The following is a 24,493-nucleotide window of genomic DNA, read 5'->3' on the forward strand; positions in this document are numbered from 1 at the left end:
CACGGTAGAGCGTTCCGCTCTCAATTGTCCTAACGCAGCCACTCAAACACAAACACAATTCTCCCTTTCTTCTAGAACAAGAAGAAAATATAAAGCACGCTACCCTAGTTCACTTTCGTTCGTAAACCACACGCCACTTCCATTTTCATTTTCACATGCGCGATTTTCATAACCATGGCTTCTCTCAGAGCAACACGTTCCAAACTCTTCCCTCTCTCTAGAACCTTCTCTTCACCTCTCTCTCGTCCTTCTCCGGTTCGATCTCCTGCTTTCACCTCATCCGCCGTCGCTAACGCCGCCCGTTCCACCGTTAACCGATGGAGTCACGGCGTCCTTTGGAGATCTCCTTTCTCTCTCCGTCCTCAGATCAGAGCTGTCGCTCCTTTCATCGAACAGTATCACCGCAAGATCGCCACTTCTGGTATAATCTCCGATCAATTTTCTACTTCTTTTTTCTGATTTTATTGATCTTATTGAATTGATTCATCTCATAATCGTTCATTTCAGCTTTTTTTTTTTCCGGTCAAATGTTATTTTGATTTTTTGATTTTTTTTTAATTTCATTTTGTAATCTTACATTTCAGTATCGGTGAGTTAAATAAGAGTAGATAATTTTGGAATCTTAAATTCGGCTTTGCTTATTTAATATTTGGAATTAAGAAGAATGATTAGGAAGTTAATGTTATGATTATGTATAAAATTTTGTTTTCTATTTGTTATTGAAAATTGTGTTTCGTTGATACTAAGGATCGTGAAGTTTGATTTGTATTGTATCCTAGTTGTATTTATGTAATTTGTAGTTTGATTTATAATTACTAATATTTGGTCCTGAATTCCGTGTTTTGAGCTCTGTAGCACCTACATCGCTTTTCAAAGGCGTGTCCAATCCCACACGACACCACACATGTGATTAGGTTCAAATAATTCATTTGCTCATCAAATTGTTAACATGTCAGCATATTAGTGTAACAGTGCTTTGTAGGTTTTGAGTGGTTAGTTGATACATTTGACTTCTCTCAATGGCATGTCTGGTGTTGTGTCCGACACAGACACAGACACATGTGTTTACGTTCAAATAATTCGTTTCCTCAAATTATTAACGAGTCAGCTTATTAGTGTCAGTGTGCGGCTGGTGTCACTGTCTATGTCAATGCTATGAGCTCTGTAGCACCAACATCTCTGATCAAAGGTGTGTCCGGCGATGGACACGCGCCGTGTCTGAAACAACACCGACACATGTGATTATGTTCAAATAATTCATTTTATCAAGTTATTAACGTGTCAGCATATTAGTGTCACTGTCTATGTCAGTGCTTCATAGGTTTCGAGTGGTTATTTGATACAGTTGCCACTGCAGCTGGTGAAAATCCAAAAGTATCTTGAGTGGTTATTTGATATGAAAGGATCGCGAAGTTTGATTTATATTGTATTTGTATTTATATAATTTTGTAATTTGTAGTTTGATTTCTAATTCCTATGACATTTGGTGCTGAGTAGCTAATTGATATATTTGTTATTGTAGCTGGTGAAAATCCTTTCAAGGGAAACTTGACAAGTCTTCCCAAGCCTGGTGGTGGTGAATTTGGAAAGTTCTACAGCCTTCCTTCTCTCAATGATCCAAGAATTGGTAATTTTTAGTTTAATTTGGCTTTTGTTTCGTTTTTGAATTGTGTTGTTGTTTTTTGGTTACTAGAGTTTTGGTTGAAATGTGTGGTATTGGTCATTTTGTTCAATTATCATCTTTCTTGATGAAGGACCAGTCTATTCTTGTTGCTGACGTTGTCAACTTTTTGGGTATATGACAGATAGGTTACCATATTCTATCAGAATTCTCCTGGAATCTGCCATTCGTAATTGTGACAATTTCCAAGTTACTAAAGCAGATGTTGAAAAGATTATTGACTGGGAAAGCACTTCTGCAAAGCAAGTTGAGATCCCTTTCAAGCCTGCTCGTGTTCTTCTCCAGGTACCTTGTTCAATTCTGGATGCAGTGTATTGTGATCCATGAATGGGTCTTATTAAATGATATGCATTGTTCCTTAAACCATTTCTTATTTCTTTTCCCAGGATTTTACTGGAGTCCCAGCTGTTGTTGATTTGGCTTGCATGCGTGATGCTATGAATAGGCTTGGCAGTGATTCTAATAAGATCAATCCTCTGGTATAAATCATTTTATTTCCTTTTTGTGATTTCCTTATATTGGATTTCATTTTATGGTAATCACCGTGTGTTTGTTTCAAGTTTACCAAATTTATTCCTAGGAATAACATTCCTTGGAATATAAAGATGGGAATTTTATTCCAAGGTATTTAGGAAAAATATGTTTGGTTAACTTTATAATATTCCTAGGAACCATGAAAATAAGGATTATAATAGGTAACTATTTATGAATTTATTCCCATCTCCATGGGAACTTTATTCCCACCCTTTTCCTTGGGAACGATTTTCTATTCCCAGGAACATTTTATACCCGGGAATAAAATTTAGTAAACTTGTAACAAACATAGGCATATATGTTCCTATCATTTTATTCCCGGGAATCAACAAATATAACTTGAAACAAACACTGGTGATTTCAAAACTTTAGTTCTGTACCTGTAGAGCGACTCGTTCCTTTAACTGATAGGAATGCTCTTATGAATCAGATTGAAAATATCTGTATAGTCTTTCTTTCTTTTTGATGAAGTTGTGTAGTATATTTTCTAAGTTTGCTTCTTTAGTATAAGTGGCTATGAGACTGACCAATACTTATTGCCAGGTTCCTGTTGATCTAGTTGTTGATCATTCAGTTCAAGTTGATGTAGCAAGGTCAGAGAATGCAGTGCAGGCTAATATGGAGCTTGAGTTCCAGAGAAACAAGGAGAGGTTTTCTTTTCTTAAATGGGGGTCCACTGCTTTCCGTAATATGCTCGTTGTTCCTCCTGGTTCTGGTATAGTACACCAGGTATGTTCAGAGTCGAGCATATAGACATGTCATGGAGTATATTTTTCATCACCATAATTATTCGTTTATCGATACTGGGACTTATAATGTCTTGGATGCCAGGTCAATCTTGAATATCTTGGACGAGTTGTTTTCAACAACGAGGGATTACTCTATCCTGACAGTGTGGTTGGGACTGATTCCCATACAACTATGATTGATGGGCTTGGAGTCGCTGGATGGGGTGTTGGGGGTATTGAAGCAGAGGCAGCAATGCTTGGCCAGGTACATTTACTTCTGAATTTTGATTTATCTGTAATAATTAACGAATGACTGTTGATTATGTCCAAAGTAATGTAATGAATGCTGACAGTTCATTAATTAGAATTACATGTTTGTATCCTATGTGTAAAACAGGCATGTGCCGTAGTTTAGTTACAGCGATGATACTAACGTTGCGTGTTATGTGATAATGACAGCCTATGAGCATGGTGTTACCCGGTGTTGTTGGATTCAAGTTGTCTGGAAAATTGCGCAATGGTGTTACTGCAACTGACTTGGTTCTAACTGTCACACAAATTCTTAGGAAACATGGTGTTGTAGGGAAATTCGTTGAATTTTATGGTAATCAAGATCTATTGCATTTCCTCCTTATTATCAGATTGTGTCGGTCTATTTACCTGGTTTCATGGTTTCTTTGCTCCAGGCAATGGTATGGGTGAATTATCGCTGGCTGACAGGGCCACTATTGCCAATATGTCTCCTGAATATGGAGCAACCATGGGTTTCTTCCCTGTAGATCATGTAACATTACAATACCTCAAGCTAACTGGAAGAAGTGACGAGACTGTGAGTACCCGATCATTATTGTTTCCGAATGGTGTGAAATGCTTGAATGACTACTTGACCTTTATTTTTGGCCAAATGTAGGTGGCAATGATAGAGGCCTATCTCAGGGCAAACAAATTGTTTGTCGACTATAATGAGGTAATACCAGATGAATACACACTCCATTTGAACAAAACAAATGTGTGCATATGTTAAGGTTATAGAATGCTGATTTGTTTTTGTATTAATTCAGCCTCAACAAGACAGAGCTTATTCATCATATCTTGAATTGAATCTTGACGAAGTCGAACCATGTATCTCAGGACCAAAGAGGTAAGATACTGCCCTTTTAAACACTTCCTAATAGTTTAATGTGACTATTGTATCATCTATATAATAATTCATGCTAAATGTTACTAATGCCAGACCTCATGATCGGGTGCCTTTGAAAGAAATGAAGTCCGATTGGCATTCTTGTCTTGATAACAAAGTGGGATTCAAGGTCAGTAATGATGTGTTAATCAAACATTTTTTCTCATGTCTCTCAAGAAATGATGTTTTGATAGTTGGTTATTATATCTTGTATTAGTTCTCAGTAAGAAAAAACACTATTGTCTGCTCATTTGGTTGTTTTTGCTTTGCGAGAATATGCTAAACAGGATAACTTTGGTGTCACTTTCTAATTGTGTTTGTCTGCATTGACTAGCATACTAGTATGTCCAAGTTGATATAATCACAAAGCCAAGTTAAAGTTGTTGTATCTTATGCAAATTGGTTCACTGTTTAGAAAAGTAAATAACTTTTGGCTAACTTGAATAATTCAAAAGGAAAACATTATGTTAAGGGAAAAGAAATCACCTATTTTTTAAAACAGAATATAAAGCGTTTGATATTTACTGGAAGTCAGTCCAATTTCCTGACCATTCTTCTGTCTCGTCATCTTTCTCACTTCCTATGATTGTTGTAATAATTAGAATGCAATGAACAAATTCTTTTTCTAATACTAGTACTTCTGATTGTTTCAACTCGTTGACCTTCAACATGAAGACACATCACTCATTTGGAAACGCAAAACATGCATTAATGTAGTCATCCTTAATGTTTGCTTTGAATACAGGGGTTTGCTATACCAAAAGAAGCACAAGGCAAAGTTGCAAAATTCGATTTCCATGGGCAGCCAGCTGAGCTAAAACATGGCAGTGTTGTGATTGCTGCAATCACAAGTTGTACAAATACATCAAACCCAAGTGTTATGCTTGGAGCTGGTCTTGTTGCAAAGAAGGCGCATGACTTAGGTTTGAAGGTTAGCCACTGATTATATTACGTAATAAAGCTATTGCTGTTTTTCAACACAACATCCTTACTCTGATGTGCTCCACTTTCCTGCCACTAATAAAAAGACATTGTCCTCCGTGTATGCTGTCCTCATCTTGATTTTAACTGTAGATGTTTTCATTGTTTGTCAGGTTAAGCCTTGGGTAAAAACAAGTCTTGCTCCTGGTTCTGGAGTTGTTACCAAGTATCTACTTCAGAGGTATTTCACGCTTATTAATATTAGATCATTAATTCTGTCATTTGTAGCATAGATTTATAATGTACTTTTCCCTCTGTAGTCTTCACAAGTTTGCAAAGATGTATACTGAATTTTAATTTGTTTGTTTAATTTTTGCACAGTGGTCTACAAAAATATCTGAATGAGCAAGGTTTCAATATTGTTGGATTCGGCTGTACTACATGTATTGGCAATTCAGGGGATCTTGACGAATCAGTTGCTTCTGCTATCTCAGAAAATGGTATCTGATAGATCATATGAAATACAATGTCTATATCTAAAGCTGATTTTTATGCATTCTTTACTCTTTTTTTCTTTCTTGTTTATATTTTGTAGATCATATTCTGCTTTAAAATGTTGTGTTGATTTAGTCTTGTATGGTTTGGTGCAGACATAGTAGCATCTGCTGTGCTGTCCGGGAACCGTAATTTTGAGGGCCGAGTGCATCCCTTGACACGCGCTAACTATCTTGCCTCGCCTCCATTGGTTGTTGCTTATGCTCTTGCTGGCACGGTATGTATGCCTAATTCATTTACAATGTCTATTATGTAATATATGAATGGTTTCCAGTTTTTGTTTTTTCCATATTCTCTTGTTGTCTTATTTTTGTTATTGCATCAAAGATTATTAATGCCAAGGAGTAAAGGACTTGGTCAGACAAAACAAAACTGACAAGTGTTAAAATTATTGGAGGCTAATCACAAGAATTGATAGTCTTTTTTTTTCTTTTTCGAATGGCAAATGTTAAGCATGTTAGTTGTTCATGTTAGTTTTTTGTTGTGGCTAGGGGTTGAACCCACAACAACCTTATTCCTCCACTCCTTAACACCCCCACCTCAACCACCTTATATCTCCGGAACTAAAGTAACAACTAAACAGGGCCACCCAGTCATGACCATGTATTGATACTGTCTGCTAGTTGTTTCATGTCCAACCTTTTCTTTTATATGTGTTCAGCTCCATGCTGTCTGTAATGTACCGGACTCGAGCTCAATCCAATGCTTTCTACCACATCTACTTTTATTTTTGTATTAAATAAATTTTAGTCCCTATAAAATTTCCAAATTTTGCTCCCTCTAAAAAATTTCTTAAATTTTAGCTCTAAATATTTCCTATCACCACTTTTGCTCCCTGCTTTTAAGCCATGTCATGTGTATCCTTCATATTTCTGAATGATTTTTTTTTCTTCTAGGAATGTTTAGAATACTATAAGAATCTCTTCCAGAAAGTTTTAGACTTTTTAAGAAAACATGAATTAAATATGAATTTTTAACCGCAAGAAACATCAAAATTCATATTTAAATTCATCCTTGTTAAAAATTTCTACTTTTGAAAGAGAGAATTCTATAATGTACTACTAAACATGACCGTAAAAAAAAAAAAAATCATAATTTAGAATGATACACATGATTTGACTTAAAGCAGGGACCAAAAGTGGCGACGTAAAATATTTGGAGGACCAAAAATAGATTAAATATTTTAGAGGCACTAGAAGCGAAATTTGAAAATTCATAGAGACCAAAAACTTCTTTAACCCCTTTCTTTTTTAATTTTTAAGGTTCTCTCCTTTCAAATATTGCCTTAATCCCAGTTGCTTTGACATTCACCTTTTTTTTCCTAAAAAAATTGCTTGCTTTAATATTCTCCTTTTTTTAAAAAATAAAAATAAAAATATTGCTTGAATATTCTCCTGACTTGAAGCTTTATTATATTGAACCTTGTCGACGTTGGTCGGATGAATATTCTCCATTTAATGTTGATGAGATAGAGTTGAGAATATATGAAGATAATTTTTTCTTCAAGTGTTTTTAATTTTAACCTTCATTGGCCTTCTGGTCAAATTTCCAGGTTGACATTGACTTTGAGAAGGAACCGTTAGGGACAGGAAAGGATGGCAAGAATGTTTACTTGAGGGATATTTGGCCATCCACTGAAGAAATTGCACAGGTGAATGATGCCTGGTATTTATCATTATGTTAAATTACTTATTGAGATATGATGACGTGTACAGAAAAATTAACTTTGGTTTTTGCTTGATTCCTAGACCGTCCAATCCAGCGTGTTACCTGACATGTTCAGAAGTACATATGAAGCTATTACTAAGGGTAACCCTATGTGGAACGAACTACAAGTTCCTGCTGAGAAGCTGTATTCATGGGACCCCAACTCAACATACATTCACGAGCCTCCATACTTCAAGGACATGACCATGGATCCTCCTGGACCTCATGGTGTGAAGGATGCCTATTGTCTGTTGAATTTTGGCGACAGTATAACAACTGATCACATTTCTCCAGCTGGAAACATTAACAAGGACAGTCCTGCTGCACAATACCTTATGCAGCGTGGGGTGGAAAAGAAGGACTTCAACTCTTATGGAAGCCGTCGTGGCAATGATGAAGTTATGTCTAGGGGAACTTTTGCCAACATAAGAATTGTAAACAAGCTATTGAACGGCGAAGTTGGCCCCAAGACGGTGCACATTCCAACAGGGGAGAAGCTTTATGTTTTTGATGCAGCAGAGGTGAGTTATCCACTAACCAAGAGGGACATGCTTTTTATTACTGATTTTTAGTTCTCCAAGTGTCGTACATAGTTTTTTCCATATGATGCTTTGCAATGGCCTTACATAATCTGCTTTCCTAAATTTAATCTGATAATGCAACTATTAGGTCTTGCTTACTCAAGTAGTTGACCATCAATTCATAAAATATAGCAATTGTAGCAAGGCTTGATATTTTGCTATGGGGTTTGTGAACTTTATTTTTTGGTTTAGTGCGACCTCCTCCTTTGAGGACGTTAGGGTATGATCATCATATATTCCAATCCACCAGGTTCTCCAATGCATACACCGCAATTTCTGTTCCTTTTTCTCATATAAAAAAGAATTGGTGGGATAGATGCCTTTGATTTTAGCGCTGTTAAGTTTCTGATCCCTTGGATTTGTTCTCATCTGACAGAGATACAAGGCTTCAGGGCATGCCACCATTGTGCTGGCTGGAGCTGAATACGGCAGTGGAAGTTCCAGGGATTGGGCCGCCAAGGGTCCCATGCTATTGGTAAGTCCCTCCATTTGTTATAGCATGTTATTTGATTTTCCATGACTATATGGTTTTCTTAATACATCCAGGATACTAATATTCCTGACATATCTGATGTCATTTTTTTGACAGGGAGTCAAAGCTGTGATATCCAAAAGTTTTGAGAGAATTCATCGCAGTAATTTGGTAGGAATGGGTATTATTCCCCTTTGCTTCAAATCCGGTGAGGATGCTGACACCTTGGGATTGACTGGTCACGAACGATATACCATTGACCTTCCAAACAAAATCAGCGAGATAAAGCCTGGCCAAGATGTCACCGTCACAACTGATACCGGAAAATCTTTCACATGCACAGCTCGCTTTGACACTGAGGTAATTGAAGCATGTCATTGATTAATGTGTATGTGTTTTGCTGATGCAACTTATATCCTAATGTGATCCATCATTGGGATTTCTCAGGATAGAGCATTTATTCAGCATTTTGAAAAACTTGTCTCAGAAATTTATATCTTTCCTTGCACCCGTTTGTTAACCTGCCCATATTTTCAGGTGGAATTGGAGTACTTTAACCATGGAGGCATTCTTCCCTATGTGATCAGGAACCTCATTAAGAAGTGAAGTCATCGTTGATTAGAAATATTAAATGCAATTGCCACTGACGTGTTCACCTTTCAAGTGGTAATAAAATGTGAGAAATGCGAATAATTTCCTATAAGTAGGAAATAATCCCTTCTTAAGGAGGGCAATTTTTTTGACGCTTCCAGGTGTTTATATTAGGCCTGTAAACTTCGAGTGCATTGATTTAGTTTTCTTATTCATTATGATAACAGCATGCCCATTGAACAATGGGATCAAATGTATTTTACACAAGCTGATTTGATCCCTGCTTGAGGCAGTGAATATTCTTTTTATATGCATCACCAATCCTCCCTACTCCCCGACTCAAAGCACATGCACACTTCTGGAGCTTGTTTTTTAATAAACAATTCCACTTAATTTTCTTGCTACCATGGATGAGTGGACCCAATAGGATATGATTAGTTGCTAAACAGTATGATTAGAACAGAACAAGTAGACCTATTTTGTTTGCAACTTAAATCATCTTCAATACACATTCAGAATCAAATTTGTGTGGATACGTAGCACTTGAGATTTGATCGTTAGCAACTTAAATCATCTTCAATACACATTCATAATCAAATTTGTGTGGATATACGGACATGAGATTTGATCGCACTTACTCATTACTTTCAAATGTACGAATCGTGCTTTTATTCTTTCTTAATTTACTTTATGGTGCTCTACGATTGTGTTGAGAATTGTCGTACTGTAGGAATTGTTCTTACGGAGCTGTGATAAAATTAATATTATTCTTGGTAGTTTTAAAAGAGAGAGATATTTGTACAACCATTTTGTAATAACTTCATTCATACCTACATTATGTTTTTACTTTATCTTCTTATTACTTTGGTTTTTGTGTCAATATTTACTTTTTTCTTTGTAAAACTATGGTTGTTAAATTAGTTAACTAAATGGTTGTTGAAATAACACATCTCAATTTTAATTCATTATGCTGCCATGGCTCAGACAATATTCATGTTAATAACTATGATTTATCATTAAGCATTATAACTTTCTGCAATTCCGAATTAGTTGAAAGATTATTATGGCTGTGTTCGGTAATACAAATAAGCTAGCTTATAACTTGTTAGACTAGCTTATAAGTTTGTTTTGATAGAATAAGATGTGTTTGCTAAAAAGCTTTTTCCACTAGCTTATAGCGTTTTTTGAAAAGCTATTTCAAGTAGCTTTTGAGCTTTTAACTTGTAGCTTTTTATATTTTCTTCTAATTTTGACCTTGTTTGTTTGGCTCCTTTCAAGTCAGAAAAACACGACTCCATTATAAACCCTAATTCGATCGATTTTCAATCACAATCAAACAGTACTTCGATGCTTTTAACTTGGGATTAACGTTTACCCATATTGCCATGCATCCTCATGCCCTGGACAAAGGATCAGAATAATAGCGCCTAATAGTTTTAAAACATGTTCCTTAAAAATCAACTATAGATATATGGTCTCTTATTTTAATTTTTTTTTTAAAGAACATGATCTCTAATTTTATAAAACAGACATTTTTTTTTTGACAAAAAAGACATTTTTTTTAAAGAACATAAAACAAAGACATGTTACTAATAGTTCATATAATAATCCCTAAAAAAAAATAGTTCATATAATAAATAAACAATTTTATATAAAATTTACAATAAATAGTAAAGCAAATTTAGTTAAATAAAATTCATAAAAAAAAGTTTTGTTACATAAAAAATATCGATTGAATTCATATATACATTTATCATTTTAGAGATAAAAATAATTTGAAATAGATTTAAATCTTTAAAAAGAAATACATTAAGTAATAAAAATTATATATATGATTTATATTAAAAATTAAACAAGTATGCTCTTTTACGTCATTTTATATTTATCAGTCACTTCAACAGCTAATTTTACCAAACACTTTTAATTTTAATAAGCTAGCTTTTCAACTATAAGCCACTAGCTATCAGTCATCAGCTATAAGCTAACTTTTCAGCTATCAGTTAGCTTATAGCTTATTTTTATCAAACACACCCTATATATACCATTGTTTATATTGTGGTAATGTGTAAAATTACTAACAATATTTTTTATGAAATTTTCATTAAAATTATTTGATTTTAATTATAAGTATAAACGATAAATATTTTGCATTTTTAATTGCTATAAACTATATATATTTTTCAATAACATCAACAATATAAAAAATATAACATAAATTCTTATCTTTTTGAATAACACAAAAATAAAAACATTTTTTATAGTCAAACTATTGTAAAAGTATAATTGAATGTGAAAAAGGCAACCAAAACCGTGTAGGGAGTATATATTTTCTCGTCAAAATGAGTTTAGTTGAAATTTTTAAATGAACAAAGATACTTTTATATCTATTTAATGATAATTTTGGTGACATTTATGTTTTTGTCTCTTCTTATTAGTCAAAAACAATGAAGAAAGAAAAATGAAAAGATAGGATAAAAACATGCGAGTATGAGAGAAAAATTTATCAAAAAGTTATCATAAAATAATTGTATAAATATTGTTTGTCGTTTTAAATCAACAGATCAGGAAGCTTAGACCTTTTTAGCTATTTTTTAATGACTTTTACTGCAACTTAGGCTACTTGCAGTGCTGAGATGTCATCATCTTTGAGATAAATTCCACCTTAGTCGCATTTTTATGTCCTTCATGTTCATGTTTGTAATACGAAGAATCTCTTTGAGATAGATTCCACCTTAGTCGCATCTTGGATATGCTATTGCTAGCTAAGAAGAGCCATTTGGCACCCTTTTATTTGGTTATTTATTTCCCCGTCCTTTTATTTGGTGTCCCTTTCCCAATTTATTTCGTTGATAAAATGCCTGTCTTATAGAATACATCAAAATAATACAAGTCAAACATGAGACATACGTCAGTATAATAGTATATATTTTGGTTTCAAATATCACATGCAAGTAGTATATTGTTATACGACCTGTATTTTTTTATGCATAGGTCATATTCTCATATATATTTTGCAAATTCTGTTTTTCTAAACACAGTAAAATTTGCTCAAAAAAAAAAAAAACACAATAAATTAATACATGGTTTACATATAATTTAGTAGATGTGCAACTGTTTTATTTGTACCAATGCGGTAATAAAAAAAAACCGTAAAGATCATACATATATATATATATATATATATATTATGTTGGAAGATTCAATGACTATTAAGTTTTTGCGAAAAGATCATAAGTATATATTATGTTGGATGATTCAATGGCTATTAAGTTTTTGTGAATAAATATTGTGTATTTTAAAAAATACCTCAAGACACTTATTAAAGAATTAAAAATAAAAAAAAGTTAAATACTGCATTGAAAAGAACGCTTTTCTAATTTTTATAAAGTAAAATATATAATTTTTAAGGTAATGTTTTCGTTTTTAATTCGTTAACAAGTGTTATGGACAATCGTTAAGATTTTCCTTAGATATTTAATAAGAAACATCTAATGATTCATTTCCTCTAAAAAAAATTATAATGACACATTTATGAGTTGATAGGTCTTTATCCCCTTGTAATATAGATCATTTCTGGTTTTTTTTCCTCTGTAAATTTTTTATTTTGATTCATCCACTGTAAAATATTTTTGTTTTGATTTATCCACCTAATAGGTCAAACAAAAACCAATCTAATGGCCTTGTGGCTGATTTATATGGCAGACAAATGTTTGGATTTCAATCTTACTCCTTGGTCTCTAACCGTAAGACCATTTACAAAAAATTGTTTATCTTTAAATATAAGAACCTCTACAAATTTCTAACTATATGTGTTACTCTTATTTTAAATCTATCTTTTATTAATACTATTAATTTGTATTTGAATATGAAAAGCAACACAAGATTTATTTATATATAAAGATAATTTAATAATAGTCACGTACATTTCAAACAAATACTATTCTTCTAACAATTTTCCTAAATCCGTTAGATATTCTTTATAAAAAGGGGAAGGGATGGAGTGTTTGAAGGAATTTGATTTTGAAGACAAAATTCTGATTTTTTTAATTAAAAATAGTTTAAATATACCGAACTAAAAGTGTATATTCTTTTCCTACCCAACTAAATCCAATCCAAGCAATGATGTTCTGTAGCCTGAATCTCAAAGTTAAGGTTGGACGAACAGTAGCACTTGTGGAACCATTCAATAAAACATCACCCATGCTTAAAATAAATAAAAATAAATAGAGCATACATTACCTATGGAAAAGAAAATATAATTGAATCTGAGATAAGAAGTGTTGCTTCACAAATTCATAAGGTTGAAGAAGGAGCTTTGAACGTTGTTCTTTTAATTTATCAACCTTTTTAACCTTTAGTTTAAACTTTAAAGTAGTTGAGTTGCGCAACTTTAAAATTAAAAGAATAAAAAACTTACTTGATTGATTCTTTACTGTAAAATACCTAAATGTACCACAAGAACAATTTGCCTAAAATTAATAATATGAACTAGTTAACGTTACAAAAGCTAAATGATCTATTTAGAGAAAAAAGACTAATTCATATCAATAAAATAACAAAGAGTCTTAAGTTCATATCTTGGAGATCATAGAAGCATTTCATAAGATCTCACTACCAATAATAACAAGCTTTTTTGACTCAACGAATCATCAGAAGCTCAAGCTTCATTTTTACATTTCCATTACACTAGTCAAATAGAATCTACTTAATTCATATAGAATTCAATGCACTATCAAATAAATAAAAACATATATTGTCTTTATTTACATAATATAGGATTGTTCATGACAATTTACTACCTATAGCTTCATGGAGTGATCCTCAGGAATACTATCTAAAGCTGGCTTCCAAGAATCTAATCCCCCATCATCAATTTCTTCAACCCTAGACACACTTTTTTCTTTCAACTTCATATCTTTTAGCAATTCCTCCAAAGAAGTATTCTTAACACCATTTTCAATATTCTTATTACTCAACACCCTTTTCAACTCTTCCTTGCTCACAACTAGCTTAATCCTCATAATCCCACTTGTAGAAGAATTACCATCATTTCCTTTATTACCATCTTGAATTTTGAACCTTACCTTCTTCTTCAAGCTATCTTCTCTCCTTGATGATTTAGGTGCCTTCATCTTCTCAACTTTCTTTATTTCTTCATTCTCATATTGTGCTGATGATATTTGGTTTTTTCTAATGCAGTTTCCCATGTTACTAATCAAGAATTTAATTCAATAGGATCAATAATGAGAGTGTAATGTATGCAAAGTGAAGTATAAATACAAAGGAAAGTAGAAAAAGCACATGGATATCCGGTTGTTACGCCGGTTACCTCAAATAAAAAATAGAAGAGAATTATGATTTGATTCTATTGCTTGAAACCGACACCATAATGAATTATGCTTTTGGATACTTATTTGTTTTATGCTATGTAAATATTTTATTTGCAAAGCCGTCCGTTAATTAGTAGCACCATTCAAAGTTTGTTTTGAGTCCCATGATCATAGCTCAATTGGTAGGACAGTGCATTATTATATGTAGGGGCTGGAGTTCGAACCCGGTACACTCCACCTATTCACCTTAGACCATCCCCAATGGTTCAACATATTTAACACCATTCAACACCCACTTTTTCAATTCCCAACACTCCACATCATTTTCTCTCTCTTATTCAACACTCATTCAACTTTTACCCTCTCCAATGGTTTTTCATTCAACACTCTACCCCACCACTTTTTATTTCTTATTCTTATTTAATTTTTGTTTTTATAATTACATAAAATTATCGATTATAATTAAATTAAAATAATACAATTAACTATTTATTTTTTAGTATTTTTGGAAAGAAAAAAAATTGTAAAATAATTTATTTTTATTTTCTTAATTTAAAATGCAAGTACAACAAACTAAGCACACGGCACACAAATAACTTAAAATGCAATACAAATAATTTGAGGACGTTGGTTGAAAAATTCATTTGGATTTGGATAATTGTTGGGATTTTCGTAGTTAAATGGGTAATTAGAATAATTTTGGGTGTTGAAATGGTTATTATTGGGATCCATTTCACTAAAAATAAGATTAAAACTTCACTTAGTTTGCTAATAGAAAGATAATAATAAGAAGAAGATAGTGAAAAACTTGGTTTTTTTTTCTGTGTCCAAATTAAATGAACCAAGTCTCTATTTATAGAGAAAAAAAAATCATGAATTTTGGTATTTTTTTTTATTTTTTTAAAATTAATTTACAACGAAATAATTGAGGTCCAATTGTTAAAATTATAAGAATCCGGACAACCAATTAAAACGCGCCACGTGTCCCTATCTATCCAAAACTCGTTTCTCTCTCCGCGTCTCTGAACACTCACGCGCCCTGTCGGCGCGTGTGCTGCACGCGCCATCTTTCAGCCAATTGCAGCGCGCCGCGTGGCATTCCGGACTGCTTTCAACATAGTTGAATCCATTCATCCTCTCTCTCCTCTTTCTTCCAATTCAACACTCATTAAACATGCCATTGGAGAAAAAAATGGTGTTGAATGGCACATTAAACACACCATTGGACATGGTCTTATAAGGTGAATTCTAGCCACTAGACTACCGACAAAAAAAAAATTGTTTTGATTTTTGCATATGAATTGGGCATCATTTGTGCACAATTATATAGACTAATTTTTTGAAATGAGTAGTACCTCTCGTCAAGTTAGAAGAGATCTCTTACCATTTCATTAATTCAAGTGTTTTTTTAGGTAGTGTTTGTTTTAAATTGTTATAAGCTTTGGAATATTTAATTAGGTTTAATTATCATGTAAGTATCAAAACTATCTTGGAATTCTCAAATAAGTCCTTAAATAAATAAAAATGTAATCAAGGGCCCGAAATTTGTAAAAAAAATTAATTAGTTCCTAAAACAATTCTTTTGATCAAAGTCCTTTTTTTCCCGTCAAGCAGCATAATTATTAGAAATACACACAAATTACTGTGAATAAGTGAAAATCAAGAGTTTGAACCCCAACTCCCGAATACTACAATGTCCTTAACTTTTAAATTATTCATATTTGTTTCCTAAATTTAGAGATTTAACTGGAATTATTTAAACTTTAGGAACTCCAATCAAAACTTTTTAATTTGAAAACATAATTACAAATTACCAACAATATTTCAAAGACCTATTTAAAAGTAACTAAATAAATCAAGTATTTTCTTTGTCCCACAAAATATCTATCATTTTATTAAATAAAAAATTGTCTCAATTTATATGTTGTTTTACAATATTAATTAGTGAAACATGAATATTTCTTTTCATCAAGGATCATGGGTCATATTTCACCTGCATGCGATAGTAAAATGGTCTAATTTAGCACCACTGGTTTTATCATACTTTAAATGAATTAATGATAGTTTTGTAAATCGATCAGAAATTCTTTTTTTTTCTTCTATAGAATATTAAATATTTTTGTAATTTGTGTGTACGTTGTGTAGTCATGCACCTGGTCACGATATACTAGATGGAGTAATATGTTTCAAGTAAAGGAATTTTTAGTTTTATTATTTTGAAAACACAAAGTAAAGGTTTAAAACTTGAATTTTCCGTCTTTAATCTCGAAGTTGATGCCCCTTAATCACTGCTAAGAAAGTGGTACATCTCCTTCAACAGGAAAATTGGTAGCCACGACAACATTAAATAAAGTAAATCTGGTGACACTTTATAACTGGTCAATCCCGTTAATTGGGTCAATATTTGACAACAATGGTGTGGCACAACAATCAAGTTACTATTTCAATTTCATCATAAACAGCAAAAAATGGTTGTCTTAAGGAATTAACAACCTATCAAATAAGTCGTCAAAAAACAATCTAATAGTAATAAGAATAAGAATGTAAAAAAAACAAAAAAGAAAAAATGAGAACAAGAATAAACTAATACTTGCTCCGTCTCAGATTAACCGAGTCATTTACTCAAATCACATATATTAAGACAAATGTATAAAAGAAGGAAAGAAAAAAATAGTTTTAAGTGCTCTTGTTAAGTATTGGTCTATTCTCCACTATCATAAATGCAAAGTGAAATATATTGAATTGAGTGTGATGAAAGTAATATTAATTAGAGTTATAAAGGGAAAAAATTAATTAAATATGTATTGAAAAGTGAAACGACTCACTTATTTTGGGATACTTTTTTTATTGAAAATGACTCAATTATTATTGGACGGAGGGAGTAGCACAATATGAATATATTTTCCTTCTCGATCCATGATCATGCAAATATAATATTGTCTGCACGAAAAATATATCGACATTTTGATCACCGAATTTATAAAGACCCATCATTTTGATTCCTGAAATTTACAAATAGGCAAAATGTGTGTTTGGTATGGCGTCACATAAAATGAAATTACGGCAGAATACCACATTATCACATTATCGTGAAAGCCTAGAATGCTCTCTTAAAACAATCGTTGGCAAGACAATAATGAATGTTATTGTGTAATTTTGTGGATGGATGAATTATTTATGTGGAAGACAAGACAATCACGAAAACATTTATGTTTTGATCCCAAACAACCAACCAACCTAAGTGGTGGGTGTAGAACGAATCCAGACGTTGGTCCAACATGTCTTTACTTTAAGCTCTAGTTCACTCTACTCAATCGTCTACATAATTTAGTAATCTCACTTCTATCACTTTTTTTTATAGATAAATGTTACTTAATTGAGCTAATATTGCAATAAACACCACAAGCAGCTCTATAGTCATCCAAAACAAAACCCTCTACATTACACTTCAGTTTTAAAACTCACGAGCCATAAGAATCACCTTATGCATGGAAAACTGCATGATTTCTTTCAAATCAAATTAACATGACGGTGAAATGGTAGCGAATCGACCAATGCATATCCGCAGACATGTCAATTTTACTCCTTAAATTTGAATAAATTCAATCTTTTTTTTTTTTTTTTTAAAGAAGTCAAACTAAATCAAGCCCTTAATAGAACTAGTGATGAAAGTCATTGAACAATCGACGTCCTCATCACTCGGCTCTTTAAACTCCCACTCGAGCCATCAAACCAACCTTATATCCCATTTTTTTCCTTCTCTATACTCCGTAGACACTATTTGTCTTTTCACCAATACGGTTTTTATTTTAGAAAAGCCCCAAAGAATGTTACAAGATTTACCTTTACCTAGAAATTAGATTAAAGCCATGTCATACTTTTACAACAAGTGTATCTTGAAGCATTACAATAACAAAGTACTAGCCTTTTCATAATTGAGATTAATCATGGCATAACAATTATTTTTTTAATGTCCAGCAAGCAAAAAATTTCCAAACAGGTACCCTCCTAGCCTTCTTTAAAAGTTGACAGGAAAAGATTGCAAGGAAGCTTGGATCAAGTTATTTTTGCTCCGTCAATCTGACACCAATTTTGTTGGTCTTTTACAATGTGGTGAGGACAGTAGATGACACAAAGTGTATTTTAACCGAAAGAAAAAAAAATCCCAACCAGAACTACCCACATAATGTTATTTTAGTATTTTCCAAGTACATTCATTTTGACTTTCTACATCAAACATGCATTTACACTTAAATCTCAAACTACCATTTCAGCTTCTCTAAGAGTTGAAGGGATCCCGACATCAAGGCGCATGGTTGATTTATATTGTTCGGGTAAAGCAGCACCAGCCTGAATGCACATTTCCACCACAGCCGGAGCCTGCCCGTAGAAATTCTTAAGCTCTCGTTCCAGTGGTGGTCCATTTACATCAGGAACATGCCACACAAATCTCGGCGGTATCAAGTCATCAAGCACTGCAGATTGCCAACCATGCTGCCCATTGCGTTGTTGGTGTTTGTGTGCCCCACAATTTTGAGCTTTGTGCCCGCTAGGGCCAACATGAATTTCAGGGCAATATCCACAGACCCTCACGTGGTACATCCTCATTAGTCTCTTGGTGCCTTTCCTCATTTGTTCCCATGCTTGGAGTGTTTCCTCGGCAAGGTGGACTACTTCCTCCTTGTTCACTGGAGCAACTATATCTGAATCCGGTATTTCAGCTATCAACGGTTGCGTAGGGTTATCTGGGACTTCATCTGGTAGTTCACTTTCATCAGCATCCACAAATTCCTTCTTCCCAATACGAATTATTGGCTTTCTTCTCCTTTTTGTGGGAAACTCTCGAATTTTAACGCCAGCTTGAATGCAGAGCTCAACCACTGCTGGAATCCGAGGGATGGAAAATCTCTGTTCATGAGTAATCCGCTTTCCAAGACGATCATAGAGGTGAAATGCGTCAATCGGTATTAATATGTCTTCCACATGTGCATTTGTCCATTCATGAATGCCCTTGCGGATGTTCGATTGTGTACCTTTACATGACTTGAATGGATGTCCAACAGGGCCTACATGGATTTCACTGCACCACCTGCATAATTTTTCCAACATGAGTAAGGATATCAAAGCACATTTTTTGAGTAGGAGGCATTAAACTACGTTTATTCAGTGAAAATAATATACAAGACTTAAATGAAATACAGAAAATTATTGGCAGGTCTAACATTTTTGTTGATTGCATCAAGTATCTGGAATATCTTATGAAGCCAGAAACAACAGCGGTCTGTATTACCACAGCTACTCAATCAAAACCAAAACATGAAATTTTGTGTAGTTTGTCAATAGTATGCTAGAGGATAGGAAGGAATAATATAATTACCCACAAGCATGCACGGGTACTACTTTGAGCAGTTTTTTCAAATTATTAATCAAAGTGATCCTGGCATTATACACGTCATATGCTTCTGGTATAAGGTTCTTCACTAGCAATCCATTCTTTGGTGCCGGCATTGGTTTTCTCCTTGGCTCATCTTTCATCTTCTTTATCCTCTCCCTAGCTGCCCGTCGCAGTTCAACAATGGGAACTGGAAAAGGCTTCTTCTCCTTTCTCGAATAATGACGATGAAAATCAGCATTTTGAGGCACTTCATTTCTATTCTTACTGCCACTGTCCTGCTTGTAAAAATGAGATGAAGGAAGAGTAAAACAAAACAGTTATATAGAGAGGAATCAAGAGTTGAACCTAATTCTAGCCAAATTGTATCCATTCTAGAAGGCTAATTCTAGTAAGGGCAACACCAAAACTCTGAAGGCACAATGAATTGAAAGCCAACTCAGAGCACGATAAAATAATGACAAGAAACACAACAAAGCTCTTGCTGAAATGAGTTTGCTTTGTTTTTATATTGGTTGTGTTTATAAGCAGTTCAGTTGCAAAAGAATTGATCTCTAATAGCAATAAAACACAAGGACTTTGTTTTCTATCTATTCTAAAATATGTCTTCCTCTAATGACATGTGATGGAATTTCACATTTCTATTTTTCATCCTTTTTTTCCTACATCTGCAATATTGCACTGGACTTTTTACTAGTGCATAAAAATTCTAATAGCCAGTTTATTATGGCTTGTCATGTTATGAAAGACAACTAATTTAGCAGAGCACTTTTGTTAGTGTGTATTAAATGAAGCAATTTTCATTTTAGGCCAAATGACAAAAACTCAATGAAAACTTGACCCGATTTATAATGGTCAAAATGCTAGGTTAAGAAAATTGTTTCTTCCCCACCTCAATCAAGCAATATAAATATGCCAAAAATTTGTATCTGGTATCTCTGAATAGGTGAATATTTGTTTATTATTTTAAACATTCAATCCCTTTCAACCAAATAGTTTTTGCTATCCTTATATATTATCAGTATCATAGGATCAGTTTAATTGTTTACTTTATTCTGGCCTCAATTCCATAGCTGCCTCAGTTATTTCTGTTCTTATGGGTTGCTGGTTTCCGAATCGAGTTACCTAAGAATCATATTTATTAAAATTTAATAACAAACAAAACCACAACTACCAATTAATATACTGATATCGATAATGTAATTCACCAAATCCGGATAATGAATAGATATAGAAATACCAAGGAGTTGAAGAACATTTTCACATTAAGTACAACTAACCAGTGACATGATTCTGCTAAAAACCCCATCAAATATACAAAATATTCATATAATTATACAAATGAAGTTCCCCCTTTAACTTTTAAAAGGAAAACAGGTATGTTTGGTATTAACAAAACAAAAAGGGGGATGTTTGGATGAAGGGTTTTGGAAGCCTAGGTCTAGATTTTGGTATATATTTGAGATTTTACAAGAATTAAAGAGTTACATGTCAGATGATCATATAACATTTCAATCGCACATAATTCATGTTTTAGAAACATTTTATATCTTTGTTAATTTAGAAAAGAAAAATAAGTCCTCCGTTCCTCTCCAAAATCCTCCATCTACACACTGACTTAAGAAAAAAACAAAGGCTAACCAACTCAACTGGGAAAAACATAAAAAGGGCACAAACATATACATCACAAAAATCACTCTAGGGATCACACCACATCTACACTCTTGTAGCTAAAGTATTTGCTTTGAAAGATTCAGTTATTTGTCATCCCCGTGGGATTGGTGTGTGATAACTAGACGACTATGTACCTATGTCATTACAATCAAATAAAAAATCCTCTCTTAGATCATCAAATTTCCCTTCTTTTGCTCTACGGATCAGCTTGTTGATTGATATTGTTAGAAACCAGAAAACTAACAGTAACAGATAATAGATAGAAATGAATCAATATGCCAACCAAAGAAAGTTCCCTCCCCATACTACCTCATATAACAAAGTTCCCTCGCGCTAAAGCTCGCTCCTCTTCTCCTCTATACCACCTGATCATTCTTGGCTACCTTCCCCTTTTTTCTTCCTAACATAGACCCTCCACACCGTGGGCTTGCGCTGCTAAAGCACAAACTCTGAATTGAAAAACATGCGTCAAATGGAAGGAGTACTGGAAGTTTAGATGTCATGTGCTTGAGAGACTCGTACTATTAGTATTAGAGAATGCAAAATAGATTCTGTAAGTGTGGTTTTCTAAGAAACTTAACTCACACTGTATGACAAGTTCTCACAGAAGAAGAAATGAGTTAGCAGCATCGAAACCCTGTGCTCTTTAGAAGAGTATTTCTATTCTTGAGATATCATTGTGTTATTAAAGGTCTCAATATTTCATTTGACATTTTTCAAAAGTCTCCAAAATACAATTGTCACAGTGTCTCCAAAATAAAATTATATAAAGTGTGTACGATGCAGGAAGCCCAACAACAGACTAAGGTATGCTCTGATACCGTCTTAGAATTTTGGGTCGGGCTAATGAAACTCATGTTCAGACCTTATCTCATCCAATGCGGTACTCCTAACACGCATCCTGCGCCCAGGACTAAGACAACTAGAGCGTGAAACGAGTGCGGAAACCTAATAGCAGGTTGGATAGCCTATGATACAATCTTATAGTTTGGGTTGGACCTAACTGAACCTTACAAAACCGGCTTGTGAGGTGAGTGTTGCCCAAGCTTTACAAACACTACACATGTAGTATTTCTAGATAATGTTGGACTAAATCTACCCTTACACCCAACATAACGAAGGTATTGGAGGCTGCAATGAAGGCAACCCAAATGTCACAGTTAAGCAGAATTTCCAACAAATAGACAAATAAAGATTTTAACGAGCTGAATAACATTGAGTGAAGAGAAAACAAAGTTAACTAACCTTGGAAGTTGCATCATAATCACTTTTCTGATTGTTTTCCTTTCTAGGTCCAGAAAGACAATATAACCGAAAGCATATATGATCATCATATCCAATTTTACGACGCGAAAATGTGTTGATTTGAAGTATATTTGAAGTGTAGTTTAGTTTAACTATATTGTGGTGGTGTTTGGTGTGACAGAATCCGATTGTGTTTGAGAGAGAGACCGTTGATGCCATTTGGTTCCACACGCATGAAGCATATGGAACTACACCAGAGGGAGGGAACGAACGAACGACAGAACAGAAGTGGTTTGGTTTGGTTTGGGAGGATAGAGTTTTGGGTTTGCGACAATCAATTGCATAAAAATCTAATTTTTTGGAAGGATAAGTGATTTAATGAACCGTGAACCGGTGACATGACCGGTTCGGTCTGCTTATTGGATCGGGCATGCAATTGAACCGGTCAAAACCGGCATGACTCGCTAAAAACCGGTAAAAATCGGCCACTCGGCCGGTTTAATGAACCGAACCGGGTCATTAAAAAAATCAGAAAAATTGGAAAAAAAATCACAGATCAGAACGATTGGCAATACAAAATCAGAAAAGCTGGAAGAGAAGAAAATAATAGAGAGATCGACGACGGAAGGAAAGAAGATAAAGATGGCATGAACAGATTGAAACTAATCAACTTGTTTTAGATCTAATATGTGCTTTCTAATTTGATATCTACTTGTTTGGATGAGTGTAGATTTTGATTTAGAGAGAATAGAAGATGAGTGTAAGGGAGGAGCGGCTGCAAGCCTCCAACATAGAAAAGTAGGGTTATGTTTTTAACTTCACCTTTATTTGATATCTAAGGGTACCATTTAAGACCTAGCAAATTTTTATCTCCCTTTCTTTTTTTAATTTAATCGTAAAAGTAAATATATGGGAACTATGTTTGTACAATTACTGTTACTTGACCTTTTCAATTTTGCTTCAAGAGTCAAGACTTTACTTTTTTAAATATTACTTATATTGTACACCTTTCTTCAAAATAATTTTATACACCTATATCTTTTATAATTATTACGTTATTGATTAATCATAAAATATATTAAACAAAACTAACAAAAATATAGGGAATATTTTACATACTTATGTTATTTTATAATGAGATTGTAAAATTATGTTAATTTGTCAAAAAAAAATTTAAATTTGTATAGATGTCATGAGTTTTATTTATTTATTTTTTAAATAAATTTTTACATGTCAAGTCACTCAATTTGATGCAGTTTAATATACATATAATTTTTTTTAATGACCGAGTTATAAGACCGAGTCATCCGGTTCTATCATGCGGTTCAACCAGTGACCCAATGGTTCAACCAATGACTCAGTGACCCAGTAACCTCACCGAGTCAATGACCGGTCCGAGTTTTAAAACTATGCGGATTTAACTCTTTAAGTTATTTATTATAAAACCTTTAAATCGGACCGGTCTAACCGGGACTTGGTGGTATGTCCGGTTCGAGCAAGTAGTTGGATCGGGCATGTAATTTGCCCGTAGGAACCGGTGTGAACCGGATGGTTTCCGGTCAAACCGGTCACTCGGTAGGTATACGAACCGGACCGGTTTTCTGAGAGAGAGAGAGAGAGAGAGGGAGAGAGCGCTACAGCCTACAGCTACATCTTATAGAGAAAGAGCTTCACAACATTCAACTATGAAGAGAGAGGATAAAAAACTCAAAGAGGAAGAAGCATGAAAGGATAAAACATTGAAACATTTGGTCAAAAGAAAAGAAATGAATTGAAACCGGCGGCTGCTACTGTAAGTACTATAGATATTAGGTGACAACTAGGGTACCCATAGAAGAATGGTGGGTAATTTATCCCAACCAATACACATTAACCACATAAGCACATTTTTAAGTGGTATCC

The 24,493-nt window shown here is 33.7% G+C and overlaps 3 protein-coding genes across 3 annotated transcripts; 1 reads left to right on the top strand and 2 right to left on the bottom strand.

Moving 5' to 3' along the window:
- LOC11416041 (aconitate hydratase, cytoplasmic) lies at positions 1 to 9,280 on the top strand. Its single transcript, XM_003596940.4, has 20 exons — positions 1 to 421; positions 1,523 to 1,627; positions 1,806 to 1,966; positions 2,068 to 2,160; positions 2,759 to 2,944; positions 3,047 to 3,208; positions 3,403 to 3,547; positions 3,630 to 3,772; positions 3,854 to 3,910; positions 4,005 to 4,084; positions 4,178 to 4,253; positions 4,869 to 5,054; positions 5,218 to 5,285; positions 5,426 to 5,544; positions 5,695 to 5,816; positions 7,152 to 7,250; positions 7,348 to 7,827; positions 8,264 to 8,362; positions 8,477 to 8,719; positions 8,897 to 9,280. Exons 1-20 carry the CDS (start codon positions 175 to 177, stop codon positions 8,963 to 8,965), a joined length of 2,940 nt encoding a protein of 979 aa, XP_003596988.1. The 5' UTR covers positions 1 to 174; the 3' UTR covers positions 8,966 to 9,280.
- A 4,189-nt stretch (positions 9,281 to 13,469) lies between these two features.
- On the bottom strand, positions 13,470 to 14,248 carry LOC11413961 (uncharacterized). The gene has a single exon (XM_003596941.4). The coding sequence runs from the start codon at positions 14,155 to 14,157 to the stop codon at positions 13,750 to 13,752; it is 408 nt and encodes a 135-aa protein (XP_003596989.1). The 5' UTR covers positions 14,158 to 14,248; the 3' UTR covers positions 13,470 to 13,749.
- A 3,936-nt stretch (positions 14,249 to 18,184) lies between these two features.
- Positions 18,185 to 23,408, bottom strand: LOC11408865 (APO protein 2, chloroplastic). The gene is made up of 3 exons (XM_003596943.4): positions 22,592 to 23,408; positions 19,658 to 19,950; positions 18,185 to 19,369 (listed from the first exon to the last, which is right to left on the bottom strand). The coding sequence occupies exons 1-3, from the start codon at positions 22,808 to 22,810 to the stop codon at positions 18,538 to 18,540; spliced, it is 1,344 nt and encodes a 447-aa protein (XP_003596991.1). The 5' UTR covers positions 22,811 to 23,408; the 3' UTR covers positions 18,185 to 18,537.
- Positions 23,409 to 24,493: the final 1,085 nt, after the last annotated feature.

The sequence above is a fragment of the Medicago truncatula genome, chromosome 2 (assembly GCF_003473485.1).
Source record: "Medicago truncatula cultivar Jemalong A17 chromosome 2, MtrunA17r5.0-ANR, whole genome shotgun sequence".
NCBI lineage: Eukaryota > Viridiplantae > Streptophyta > Magnoliopsida > Fabales > Fabaceae > Medicago > Medicago truncatula.